Source organism: Pleurodeles waltl, chromosome 1_1, assembly GCF_031143425.1.
Source record: "Pleurodeles waltl isolate 20211129_DDA chromosome 1_1, aPleWal1.hap1.20221129, whole genome shotgun sequence".
Lineage (NCBI taxonomy): Eukaryota > Metazoa > Chordata > Amphibia > Caudata > Salamandridae > Pleurodeles > Pleurodeles waltl.
This window is the reverse complement of record NC_090436.1, coordinates 954,276,850-954,290,857: the sequence shown is the minus strand read 5'-3', so window position 1 is coordinate 954,290,857 and position 14,008 is coordinate 954,276,850. Positions and strand designations below refer to the sequence as shown.

The following is a 14,008-nucleotide window of genomic DNA, read 5'->3' as shown; positions in this document are numbered from 1 at the left end:
ATAGTCCATGAACTCACTGACCCTCTAGATAGCTAAGCACTCAGTTTCATAATCAATCATCCATGCACATATTTATTTATCCAGCATTTGATTCATGATCACAGTCTCCCAAGGACACACAAAGACCTATAAATCAATGAGGAATCACTTATGATGGTTTTGTAGCCATGTTTGGTTACTTTTTTAGGCTGCCTTAATTTAATTCTGGATTTTAGCTTGAGTGCGAACAGTACTTATCCCTATTTCTTTGATTTTAGATGACATCCAGATTCGCTTCTATGAAGAAGATGAAAATGGCGGTTCCTGGGAAGGATTTGGTGACTTTTCCCCTACAGATGTTCACAGGCAGGTATGCTGTATAGATTGATCCTTTTCAATGTATTTAGGTTGGAAGACACGAGTATGGATTGTTTACTAATTTCTTTTCGTTAGTGATGAGTAAACCCTTTCCAATTTTGCAGCAGACCACTTTATCGCTGAATTTTCATTGTTTCTTACTTTAGTATTGGTCCTACCCATGGCGGCCACATTTGATGTGGATATGAACATATCAGAAATCTACGGAAGAATTGAACTCTGTACAAGACACGCAAAGTCATTCAGTTTCTTCAGGACGCATCAAAGGATGTAATAACTTGTGCTGAATTGAACTGTAAATAAGGACATCTGTTTTGACAATGTTGTTACAATGTTGTCACAGATATAATAAGACGGTGATACTAAGAACGTATGCAAAATGAAGAAATTAGAATAGAGATATTTTTCTGAATATTTTTATATAATTTGAATTTACGATCACGCTAATAGATATTGGCCCTCATTACGAGCCTGGCGGTCTTTGACCGCCAGGCTCGCGGTTGGCGGGAGCACCGCCGACAGCCCGGCGGTGCCCCGCAGGGCATTCTGACCGCGGCGCTTTGGCCGTGGTCAGTGCAGGAAAACCGGCGGTCTCCCGCCGGTTTTCCGCTGCCCGTTGGAATGCTCCAAGGCGGCGCAGCTTGCTGCGCCGCCTTGGGGATTCTGACACCCCCTACCGCCATCCTGTTCCTGGCGGTTCGCCCGCCAGGAACAGGATGGCGGTAGGGGGTGTCGCGGGGCCCCTGGGGGCCCCTGCAGTGCCCATGCCAATGGCATGGGCACTGCAGGGGCCCCCGTAAGAGGGCCCGCTTGTATTTCACTGTCTGCATAGCAGACAGTGAAATACGCGACGGGTGCAGTAGCACCCGTCGCACCTTCCCACTCCGCCGGCTCGATTACGAGCCGGCTTCATCGTGGGAAGGTTGTTTTCCCCTGGGCTGGCGGGCGGCCTTTCGGTCTCTGGACCGCGGAGCGGTATTTCTGCCGCGCAACATTAGCGGGCGGCCTCCGCCGCCCGTCAATGTTGGAATGGGGGCCATTGTCTTTGATGATTTTTTTTCAGTGAAGGCCTTTCATATGTTGTTCTAACCTATGTGGATGTATGAAATTGATTACCTATGAGGGTTGTGTTTTAAGATCTCTTGCATTCGTATAAAGCCGATAGTTGGGACATTTGCAAGGAGCACAGATAAAAGTAACCATAAATGCCGGCTGCAATGCAAAACAACTAGAAAAACAATGACAAAGCCGGCAGCTTTGCCTAATAAAGTGATAATGTTTCAGGCGTGTCGCATATTCATTGTCCTGCATGGTATGCACAAATACTTTCTATCACTTTAAAGCCAAGCCTCTTACAATTGGTATTAGGGAAACGTAGCAGACACGTTTCTTCTCTGCATAACATTCTTAAAGGAGATACAGAAATGAATGTGACAGTTTGATGATTGAATATATTTTTCAGATTGAGTGTGCTTTTGCTTCCCATCGGAGAAAGTAGGTGAGACTGAAATACTTCTGTGGGCTGATACAAGATGTGACTGGCAGTATCTCCAGGTAACAGCTGATGGCTCCTGGGTAAAAGAAGCTAATAGCTGAAGAAGACTGAACGAGTCATGTCATGTATCGGATATGTTTGCAATGAAAGCTGCAAACGCCATTTTTAATCAAACCTAAGGACTAAGGGCAAAGGTCCAATATGAGATTGTTTAAAGGTTGGGATGAATGGATGGAGGTTTGAAACAGAGAACTCTCATTCATTTTGAAAACTCTACGCAAGCGCAGGATGGAAGATGCAAACTTGATGAGTTAAAGAATGCTGTTCAGCAGTGTCTGGTCTGTAGGGCGGTCGGGCAATATCCAACGGGTTGGTCTGACAGCTCAGTGTGTGGGCAATTTTTTGTTTATTAGTGGGCGTGTTTCATGGTCAGCTGGGCTGTTGTTTTATGTTAATTCCCATAATATTACAGCAAACATTGCCTGCAGGAAGCTCCAATCCATGCCATCTTTCTTACCTTGGACAACAGTTATACAACATGTCTTTACAAGGTCAAAACTGGCCCAGTTTGCAAACAAGGGCCACTATTTTAGTTATCTAGATCACTAATGAGGGCCGCTTTTGTTTTAGTGCCTGGGCAAATTTCCCATCCCAGTCGGAAACCTATTTTTGGAGCCATGCTGCACAACCCGAGATGCTTTCCTTCTGATCATTTCCTTATTGTACGTCACTATTTAAGTGGCATCTGGCTCGTATTTACAATGGGGAGGTGTGGAGTGGGAGGAGGAATACAATAAGAATAACATTTTTTTTTAAAGCAATTAACTGACGATGATCTTCTCTCCTCTCGCCGTCTCTCTCAGCTCCGACGCATGACAGTCATGGGAACCAGGAAACTGCACAAGCATATCCTGACTGGTTTCATGCTGGTAACCAGCATGAAACCAGCATCAGCATTGGTAGGCGCGGCCTCTCTCAGAGCTAACCAGAGCGCCTCTGCTTTCTGTAACTCAGCTGTATTAAGACAGTTGGATTAGAAATGTTTAAAGTGCGAATGTCAGCCTGGCTGTTGCAATACGGCAGGCTAAAAATACATTTACAGTTTAAACAAGTGCACAGCTTCCTGCTGCCACTCAGCTGCCATTGCCCCGCCCTGTCCTGACACTCAGTTTATTACCATTTTATTTTTCTGTTCAGGGGGCTTTTTTTTGCGGGGCGACGCTCCTCTGCCCGGGCCTCCCCTGACTATTTTAAGCCTCATAACAAGGAAATCACTGCCATCTACACTTTATTAACACAGATTAGGCGAGCAGCACCTCAAACCATCCTTTAAGAAATATATATTTTTTTCTTTCATTTCAGTTTGCGATCGTCTTCAAAACACCAAAATACAGGGATGTCAATATTACAAAACCTGCATCTGTGTTTGTTCAACTTCGAAGAAAATCTGATCTGGAAATAAGTGAACCAAAACCCTTCCTGTATTATCCAGAAATCAAAGGTAATTCTTTCAAAAAGTATGAGACCACATTGCTGCGGTTCAGACTAGTCTTTGAGTTGCAAATTTGCAGGGACTTTTACTGTGTGCTTTTTCAGCTCCATATCTGTGTTGGTGGCAGAGATGATGACACATAAAACGCCAGAGTCGAATTGGTTTTCAGTTAATGCCTGGCTGTTTTCTAATTTCATAACATACTTCAGTAATATGTTTGTGTGCTTGTGGTGAACAGAAAGACTAAGAATGAGGTCAGAGAGGAACCGGGATTCATTATTATGGAACAGCCTAAAAAAAAGGTCGTTGTGGAATCGATTCTGGCAGATGACATAGATGGAATTTATTTATACAAAATGTAGTTTCCACCAATTCTTGGATTGTTTCTATTGAGAATGTTCAGGACTAACTAGAGACGGCATAAGCTGTGTGTCAGAGCTCAGGGCGTAGCAAACAGTAGTGAAGAAAAGAGCAAACCGTTCTGGATGTAGCTCAGCCTACTCAAAGCTGGCCAGTGTTATAATTGGCCATCATTTGTGTTAGTCCATCCAAAGAGTGTTTACATTTCAGTTCCTGGACCTCAAGTGTCCATGATCTGCCTTGGCTGTGATGCAGCAGCAGCTCTAGGCCAGACAAGCCTCAGCTTTGCCTACAACAGAGGTCAGTCGCAGCCCCTCCTGTGTCACTTGCTGCACACAGCTAAACATAATTGTGGTTTGTCTTGAGGAAGCCTGGGAGATAAGATAACTTCGGTCGAAAGGTTTTGACAAAAAAGAAGACGAACCACTGGGATAGTTCATCAATATATCGAGTTGTTCTATGAGCTTCCTGTTCACAAAGGTATGCGATACTGTGGCAAGCAGCGTTTGTTTCAAAGTGTATGGAATACTTAAAATAAACATTTTGTGTATAGTATACATAGAAAGCTAAACGAAGTAAGAAAATAATGCAATACTGTGTAATATGTTACTGGCTCAACCTATTTGAAAATAATGCATTTTGCATTTAAATTATATGCACAAGAGACTTGATTGAATGATGTTCTCTTGAGGCGAAAACATATGAATGTATTTCCAGTTGAGAAACTTCTTACGCATAACAAATTGACTCCATTTCCCATCGAGTCATGGGGGACTTCTGTTCACTTAGAATAATCAAAAAATGTGCAACCCAGAGTAAGCAACATATGTTCAGCTGCAAAACCTTTTGTTTTTAAGCAGTTACAGCTCTTTGTGTAGAGGAATTCTCCAACCCTGAGGACAAAAACGTATTAATGGGGTAGCCCTTTCACTTAAATATTCTTTTTTAGCAGATGCATCTCTAAAGGGCTGCAGAGACCACACACAGGACTTATAGCTTATGGTCGAAGAGCAAATGTTAATCCTACATTAGTGTTCTTAAATAGAAATTTACTGGGTTGGTTTGCCACACTTTTCTATAGCTTCAAAAGGAGAAATTGACTCTGATCACACCGCATTGCTCCATAGGAAAAACTGGGTTTGGTAATAACTCCAGTTTTCCACAGGAAATGCAAGACATGCGGCAGAGAGTAGTAATCAAATGCAGGTCTATGATGATGCAACGGATTTGGCTGTTTACAAAGTAAAAGCACACTTTCTAGCATGCTACTCGCCGACGACCACAACAATTTGAGGAGCATCTTTCCAGTCTATAGGGAATTCAAGATAGGGACTGGCTTGCCACAATGAAACAGAAAGTGCCTACAGATTGAGTTGTTGTTTCAGTCTAGTCTGTTGGCAGTGTTGTTGCCTGGTACCCCAGGTCACCTGCTTCCTTTATTACTAGGCAAATGGCATTGTGCCTCTTCCTGTTGGCTTTCACATGGGTTAGAAATGGGTTAGAAAGCTAGGCCTATTGGTTCTGTGTATTCATCTTCCTTTTGTGTGAGGCTGAACACCTCATGCCTTTTTCATTATTTTCCTGGCTTTTCTTAGGCATTGGGCCCCTTTGTACACAACTCAACATTATGCAGAGAGTGCGACAGTTAGTTATCTGTAGTGGATTCACACTAGGCTTGTGTTGCCTTCCTGAAGGAAATCCACCCCATCAACTCCTTTCGATTTCTGGCAAACACTGGTCCAACATTCTTTTGATGTTGTCTTTGGCATATGTGTGATGAAAGATCAGGAATAATTCTACAGGGGACAATTGATGTCTGCGTAGGCATCTATAACTAGATCATGTAAGATGGACAAGTAGTACAACACTTGACTGCATTTGCAGTGTTAAACATCCCATTCCACTGCTTTAGTAATTTACAAAGCTGTGTTTTTTTGTGGTCTATGTGACTGAGAACAGTTCTTGTGGTGCGAAAATCCCAGTCCAAAAAACCTAGAAAACACCAAAGGGGTAAAAGACCACGTAAAACATAAACTTTAGAAAGTCACGTAAAAGTGCCAGTGTCACTTTGCAGTGTGCTTTATTTCCCTTGTGCAACGTTTCATTTCTTATTTGATATTTACTTATCTTGGCCCTGAAAGTCAGGTTCTCCCTAAGAAAATATTAACAAGACCTTTGCCCACAGATGACTTGGTGTCTTCTCTTGCATATTTTTCTACCAAAAGGGAACAGTTATGCCTCAATGGACGACTATTGCCACACTGGGGTTGATCACGTTTTGGAAAAACACGCAAGAAAGGAAATCAAGTTCTGGGCAAACCCATCACCTCCAGGGGCGGCGGCTCCTCCACAATGGCAGAGGAGCGTCACCCCCCCCCCCCCCATCACTCCCCCCTGCTAAGAGCCAGCAGCTGTAAAATAAAACAGTATTTAATTATTGTTTTATTTTACAGCTGCTGGCTGAGCCAGCAGCATGTGCAGGGAGGGGTGGGACTGGGCCACGGGAGAGGGGAAGGGGAGTGTAGTCTGTGCACTAAGTGTGCATGTGTGTTTTGCCAGCCATCTCTGGTAGGCCAAACACACATGCAGACTTAGGTTTCTCTAACCTGGCTGTTACACAGCCAGGTTGGAGAAACTGCACAGGCTCCAGTGCGCAGTCTGAGTGCCAGACCAAGCTACTCAGACCAATCCTGGTGCTGCTGTCATGCTAGGTTTAGCATGAGAGCAGCACCAGGATTGCTGGGGAGCTTGTGCTGGTGTACCAGGGAATGTTGGGACACCAGAAGAGAAGAGGAGCGAGGCAGCAGCACGTTTTTTCTTTTAATATTTATTCCCCCTGACGTCCCTCCCACCCTTGAGATTTGCGGCAGCGGCTGCTGATCACCTTCCCTTTGTATTCTTCACACACTAAGGGTTTCAGAGGTGCTTCTGGGGTCCTGACTAACTTCTTCACTACTGGTTGTCCCAAAGATACATAAAACTGTAGCCAGATATCGAAAAATATTGCCTTTTCCTCTGCTCCTTAGAAGCATAAAACTTAGAAAAGAGCTGCTTGTGTTCTTGCATGTTCTCCAATTCGAAAGAACGCCTTAAGCCCAGCCTCTCTCCTCCCCTTCTAGAACCTGCTAGTATTGATGAGAGGAGGGGATTCCTGCTTTGAAGTTCATTGGTCTCTTCTGGTATCTTAAGTAGTAACATGACTTTGGGGCAGTGCAGAGTATAAATTTATAAAATCTCCACTGCCTTTGAGAAACCACCATTGTGGACCTTGGTAATGAGCAGGGAAATAAGAAACTGCATTCCAACTTCAATATACTTTGAATAATCAGATTTTATTCTCAGGAGTTGTTAGACCTGGCATTGTTGACGTGGTCTCCCCAAACCTTTTGCCTTTACTTCCCAGGTTGTTGCTGTGTGCTGGACTCTGTTTTTGCTGTTTTTGTCACTCAGGGCACTTGACCACTGCTGACCAGTGCTAAAATGCAGGTGGTCCCTATTTGAAATTGTATGTGTAATTGGCTAATCCACAACTGGCATATCTGATTTACTAGTAAGTCCCTAGTAAAGTGCACTAGAGATGCCTAGAGCCTGTAAATCAAATGCTATTAGTGGGTCTGCAGCACTGATTGTGCCACCCACCCAAGTAGCCCTGTAAACATGGCTCGGACCTGCCACTGCAATGTCTGTGTGTGCAGGTTTAAAAACACTTGCCAGGCCCAAACCTTCACTTATTGTACATGTAAGGCAACCCTAAGGTAGGCCCTAGGTAGCTCCATGGGCAGGGTGCAGTGTATGTTAAAGGTGGGACATGTACTGATGTGTTTTACATGCTCTAACAGTGAAATACTGCCAAATTTGTTTTTCGCTGTTGCAAGGCCTATCTCTCTCAAAGGTTAACATTGGGGTCTGCCTTTAAATATCCTTAAAGTGCAGTTTCCCTTTGAGAGCAGATAGAAATATGGAGTTTGGGGTCTCCAAACTCAAATTATAAAAATACATATTTTAGGGAAGTTGGTTTCTAGATTGTTATTTTGAAAATGCCAATTATGGAAAGTAGGCATTTTCTTGCTTTAACATTCTGTGACTCTGCCTGTTTGTAGATTCCCTGTCTGGGCTGTTTGTGAATCTCCTCTAGTGACACAAAGGGAGCTGGGGTGTAGCCTGCATATCCTGAGGAGCCATCTGGGCTACAATAGAGGGAGGATTGGTCACTTATACCTGAATGGACTGTCCCTGCCCTCACACAATGCAGTCTCCAACGCCTGGTGTGTTTCTGGGGCCTGGCCTGGGCAAGACAGTATCCTGTAAACAACAGAGACTTTCTATGAAGATGGGCAACTTCAAAGGCAGAAAGGGGTACAAGTATTGGACCCAAAGCCCCAGATTTTAGATTTTTCAAGATTTGTGCCTGGAACCAAGAGGAATCTCTGCCAAGGAGAAGAGCTGAAAAGCTAAGGAGAAGTGCTGCCTCTGGCTGTGCTTTGTTGGTCTATCTTGCAGTTGCTGCATCTGCCTGTGAAAGGGGACAAAGACTAGACATTGTGGCTGTAGGAAGTTGGCTCTGTATATACTATCTCAAAGTGAGAGATAGTGTGCACAGAGTCCAAGGGTTCCCCATAGAGGTTGATAGTGGCAAAATTAGATAATACTAATGCTCTATTTTATGGTAGTGTGGTCGAGCAGTAGGCTTATCAGAGTGTAGTGTTAAGCATTTGTTGTACACACACAGGAAATAAATGAGGAACACACACTCAAAGGCTTAACTCCCGGCCAATAGTTTTTGTACAGAAAACTATATTTTTTAAATTTATTTTAGAACCACAAGATTCAAGATTTGAGGTAAGTACATAAAATGCAAGGTACTTCACACAGGTAAGTAGAGTATTTTGATTTAAAACAGTAGTACACACAGTTTAGGTTAAAATAGCAATAAGGTATTTTAAAAGTGGACACTGCAAAAATCAACAGTTCCTGGGGGAGGTAAGTTTGGTTAAGTTTCTCAGGTAAGTAAAGCACTTACACAGTCAGTCTCCTGGGCATAGGCAGCCCACCGTTGGGGGTTCAAGGCAACCCCAAAGTCACCACACCGGCAACACAGGGCTGGTCAGGTGCAGAGGTCAAAGGAGGGCCCAACACACATAGGTGCCTATGGAGAACAGGGGTGATCCGGTTCCGGTCTGCTGGCAGGTAAATACCTGCGTCCACGGGGAGCAGACCAGAGGGGTTTTGTAGAGCACTGGGGGGGACACAAACAGGCACACTAAACACACCCTCAGCGGCACAGGGACGGCCGGGTGCAGTGTGCTAAGTAGGTGTCGAGTATGCTATAAGAAACAAGGGAGGGACCTGGGGGTCACTTAGGCGATGCAGGCAGGGCACAGGGGGGCTTCTCAGGCCAGCCACCGACTGGGCTAGGAAGAGGGCTGTATGCAGGTCACTCCTGCACTAGAAGGTGGTTCCTCTCGGTCCTGGGGGCTGCAGGTGCAGTGCTTGGTCCGGGCGTCGGGTTCCTTGTTACCAGGAAGTCGCGGTCAGGGGGAGCCTCTGGATCCTCTCTGCAGGCATCGCTGTGGGGGTGCAGGGGGGTCGACTCAGGTTACTCACGTCGTTGCAGTCGCCTGGGAGTCCTCTCTGTGTTGTTTGTTCTCTGGAGCTCGTGCAGAGTGAGAAGTCTCACGCTTCTGGCAGGAAGGGAGAGTACTTTCAAAGTTGCTAAAAAGTTATTGCTGTTTTTGAACAGTGCTGCTGTTCTCTGAGTTTCTTGGTCCTTTGGGTTCAGGGCAGTCCTCTGAGTCCTCAGAGGTTGCTGGTCCCTGTTGGATGCGTCGCTGTGCAGGCTCTTTGAGTCTGAAGACAGGCCAGTAGGGCTGAGGCCAAGTCAGTTGGTCTCTCTGTCATCTCTGCGGGACTTTCAGGTCAGCAGTCCTTCTTCATTATTTAGGTTGCAGGAATCTGATTTCCTGGGTTCAGGATCGCCCCTAAATACTGAAGTTAGGGGTGTGTTTATGTCTGAGGGCAGTAGCCAATGGCCACTGTCCTTGAGGGTGGCTACACCCTCCTTGTGCCTCCTCCCTGAGGGAAGGGGGGCCCATCCCTATTCCTAATGGGGTAATCCTCCAATCTCAAGATGGAGGATTGCTAAAGGCAGGAGTCACCTCAGCTCAGGGCACCTTAGGGACTGTCCTGACTGGTGGGTGGCTCCTCCTTGTTTTTCTCATTATCTCCTTCAGCCTTTCTGCCAAAAGTGGGGGGAGTGGCCGGAGGGGCGAGCATCTCCACAAGCTAGGATGCCGGGGTGCTGTAACAAAAGGCATGAGTCTTTGAGGCTCACCGCTAGGTGTTACAGTTCCTGCAGGGAGAGCTGAGAGCACCTCCACCCAGTGCAGGCTTTGTTTCTGTCCTCAGAGAGCACAAAGGCTCTCACCGCATTGGGGCAAAAACTCATCTCAGTGGTAGGCTGGCACAGACCAGTCATTCCTGCACTGAAGGATTGGGTAAAATACAGGGGGCATCCTCTAAGATGCCCTATGTGTTCATTTTGTAATAAATCCAACACTGGCATCAGTGTGGGTTTATTATTCTGAGCATTTTGATACCAAACTTACCAGTATTCAGTGTTGCCATTATGGAGTTGTGGAGTTCGTTTTGACGGACTCCCAGACCATATACTTAATATGGCCACCCTGTACTTACAATGCCTAAGAATGGACTTAGACACTGTAGGGGCATATTGCTCTTGCAGCTATGCCCTCACCTGTGGTATAGTGCACCCTGCCTTAGGGCTGTAATGCCTGCTAGAGGGGTCACTTACCTATGCCACAGGCAGTATTTTGTGTGTGTGGCATTCTGAGGGGGGTGCCATGTCGACTTTGCCTTTTTCTCCCCACCAGCACACACAATCTGCAATGGCAGTGTGCATGTGTTAGGTGGGGGGTCCCTTATGGTGGCACAACACATGCTGCAGCCCTTAGGGACCTTCCCTGGTCGCAGGGCCCTTGGTACCACTGGTACCTTTTACAAGGGACTTATTGTGTGCCAGGGTTGTGCCAGTTGTAAAAACAATGGTACATTTTTAGTGAAAGAATACTGGTGCTGGGGCCTGGTTAGCAGAGGCCCAGCACACTTCTCAGTTAAGTCAGCATCAATATCAGGCAAAAGGTGGGGGGCAACTGCAACAGGGAGCCATTTTCCTACAGTGGTATATTCCTGCTTGAGAAGAATCTCCAGGGGCTTTACTGAGCTTGCCCCATGTTCTGAAGTCTCCGGGCCATCAAAGACTTCCTCTTCCAGCACCTGGACTCTCTCCTGAGACTCCTGCCCTGCCAAGTGGTGCCTAATCTAGTCCATGGGCCCTTGAGAGGAGAAGCTGGTGGAAAAACCAAGCTGGACTCTCTACTGAGACTCCTGCCTTGCTGATTCGTACCTAATCCAGTCCCTGGGCCCTTGGAAGGAGAAGCTGATGGAAAAACCAAGTAACCTTCTTTGGACGACTCTAGACCGATGCTGCTGCTGAATCCGATGGCGCAGCCTGCAACCGAAGTCCTGGTCCTCGCTGGAGTGCGACGACCCAACAGGCCCGACGCCGCTGCAACCTTGTTGAAGACCGTGACTCTGTGGAAGTCGCACCACCGCCGCCTTACCTCCACCCCTCCACAGCAAGGACCCAATGCCTCTTTGTGATGCCTCCGCTCCTTCGATCCGTAGCACTCGTATAAAGCGACGCAGCGATACCTGACTGCGTGCACCGTCTTGTGTTCTTATTCTTCCGGAGGTACTGTACCTGGAGGTCCATGTGAATATTCTGTTTTAATATTATCACATGTAAAGCACACCCAGTGCCCTCTGCTACACATGAAAATACATGTATAGACTCCACTCAGACTTTTGGCCCATGCTGCTATATGGGACTCATCAAAGCACATTACCACACACCTCCACACAGCTATCTCTACACTGCTCACCCACAGGCCCAGACAGCACCTCTTGCCCACACCGCCACTCATTTATAGCAACTGACCACTGTACTTACCCACCCATAAAAACAAAAACGTCAGGTAACTCTGCATCGTTTACCATGAGTGGCCACTGTACCCCCCCACCATTTTCAGCCTTCCTGTGTTGCATAGGTTCTCATTATCCTAATGAGGCTACTGGATTTGGGCAGCAGACTCGCATAGCTTGTGGGGTACTAAGTACAATTCCACACTATGTGACACCTGTTGGCCTAATCCAGGATTTATGGCTAACTAGCAGCGCCTCATCTCTACCCAAGAGTAGGGATGATTGTGGCAACCGGGCGCATGACAAGAGAGACTCCTCAGGGGAATCGTGGTCGATCAGATCCCATCCCTTTCTCTCAGTTGCATTAGTCTCACACAGGCAAAGACAACAGAGACAGAACATAATTCAAAAGGGATTTATTGACGTAACTACAACCTAGATAAAATGACATGTATTGCAATAACTAAGATGATAAAATTCAATAAAAGTAACATTGTGACAAGGATAGTGAAATACAACAATAGTCCCACCATACTGTCACTAGGAGTGATATACAGTTCTCCTACCTAAGCTATGTTAGAGCACAGCATAATAAGCCTTAATTCGCCCTTGAGGTTTCTCCCCTAGGAAGACATCATCCCTGATACCTGAGTAAGGAAGCTTGTAGACTAGAGAGACACCGTCCCCATGTAGGCCAGGGGTTCGGCAGTCTAAGCAAGCAGCCATAGCAAGGCAATCAGCAATCAGCATGCAGTTGTGGTCATCTGGCTGGAATCTTCCTCTAACATGTATGGGACAAAGGAGTGTTTTATAATAAAACAGTTGACATTCTAAGAAAGGGTCTCCACATAGGAATATGTGTGTTTCTGTGAATGTTGGAGACACAGCGTACCACTTTTGCCAGCAACCCTATCTGACTGCAGCCTTGAGGAAATCACAAAGTTAAATGAATGTCCTGCTGAGAACGTATTGCTTTTCTAGGCGAAAGAACAATTAGATAGAGAATAATAAAACAACACCGCAAATGTGTCCATTGCTTGAAAATATAGCAAGGCGGAATAAAAATGTAACAGGGCTAAAGTGCACAATGGCAGGCCTAGTTTGCTAGAATAATGTGTTTAAAGTATGGCTAAGATAGCTATATAACACCTTGCCCTTGCTGGTTCAAAGGTGGTCTAAAAGCTTAAAATGAAATAAAGCCTAATAAAATTTATCACTAAAGCATACAAACATAAATGACAATAGTGACAAGTTAAAAGACACTTGAGCAAAATAAAAAAGGACAATATAAAACTTCAATAGTGGCACCAAAGAAGGCCAAATTCGAAGGTCAGTGTCATTTTGAAAATCGCCAATTATATCAGGAAAAACTGACACCAGGAAATGTTCCACTTCGACAGGTGGTAAAGTATCCAAATCGTTGCCAAGGAAAACCTTAGAGCACTCGTGTTCCAAAGCCTGAGTTCCAGCTGAGACAGCAGCATTCCGTGTTGTGCCCCTGTTGAGTTAAGAGTCGCAGTATCCACAAAGAGCAACTTATAGACAGCTTACCTTAGTAAACGCACTCTCAACGCGCATGTCTGGTAATGAGCCCTCATCGAGAACATCAACAGATCAGCGTCCAATGAAAGTAAGTGCTGCGTAGAAAGACAGACTTTCAGTGCACATTCAAAAGAATAATTGCAATGGCATCGAAACACGGGCTGCATATGATCTAAAATCGAGACCAGTCGAACTCCAGTTATTCCACCACTGCAAATGAGCTATTGCTAGGAAATAAAGCGATGCTGAATACAAATGTAACTGGGCTAAAGTGCACAATGGCAGGCCTAGTTTGCTAGAATAACATGTCTAAAATATGGCTAAAATAGCTATACAACACCTGCTTCCCCCAATTCTTCTTCCTCTTTTCCTGCTCTTTCCTCTGTCAGAGCTTCCTTTTCCATTAGTCTGTCACAGTTGAGTTATCCCTCTTATTTCTTACCTTGTTCACTGTTAGAATTCCCTTACCCACTTCCCTTACCCTGCACCTGTCTTCCTTCCTAATGCGCTCTACTTGTGCATGCAGCCCTTACAATGGTAGCCTCACTCCGTGCACCAAAATCAACAAGTATGTGTGTTTCCCAGCACTTATGGTGCTTGATAGTTGGTGAGAAGCTCTTGTGGTGAAAGGTAGAGTTTGATTTTAGCCAACCATGTTTTTGTGCATTGCAGCCAAACAATTCAACTTTGGGTGCATCTGCCCTAAGAACATTGTTCCAGACATTTTGTGTTTCCTTCAGGGGCTGTTTTACAAACCTAAT

At 45.4% G+C, this 14,008-nt stretch overlaps 1 protein-coding gene across 2 annotated transcripts in view; it reads left to right on the top strand.

The window, feature by feature from the left end:
• NFKB1 (nuclear factor kappa B subunit 1) overlaps positions 1-14,008 on the top strand; it is a 360,666-nt gene that overhangs the window by 230,709 nt on the left and 115,949 nt on the right. For both annotated transcript variants that reach the window (XM_069230208.1, XM_069230209.1), the window contains exons 10-11: positions 258-349; positions 3,215-3,353. In XM_069230208.1, the coding sequence (XP_069086309.1) occupies positions 258-349; positions 3,215-3,353 (231 nt within the window). The remainder of the gene's footprint in view (positions 1-257; positions 350-3,214; positions 3,354-14,008) is intronic.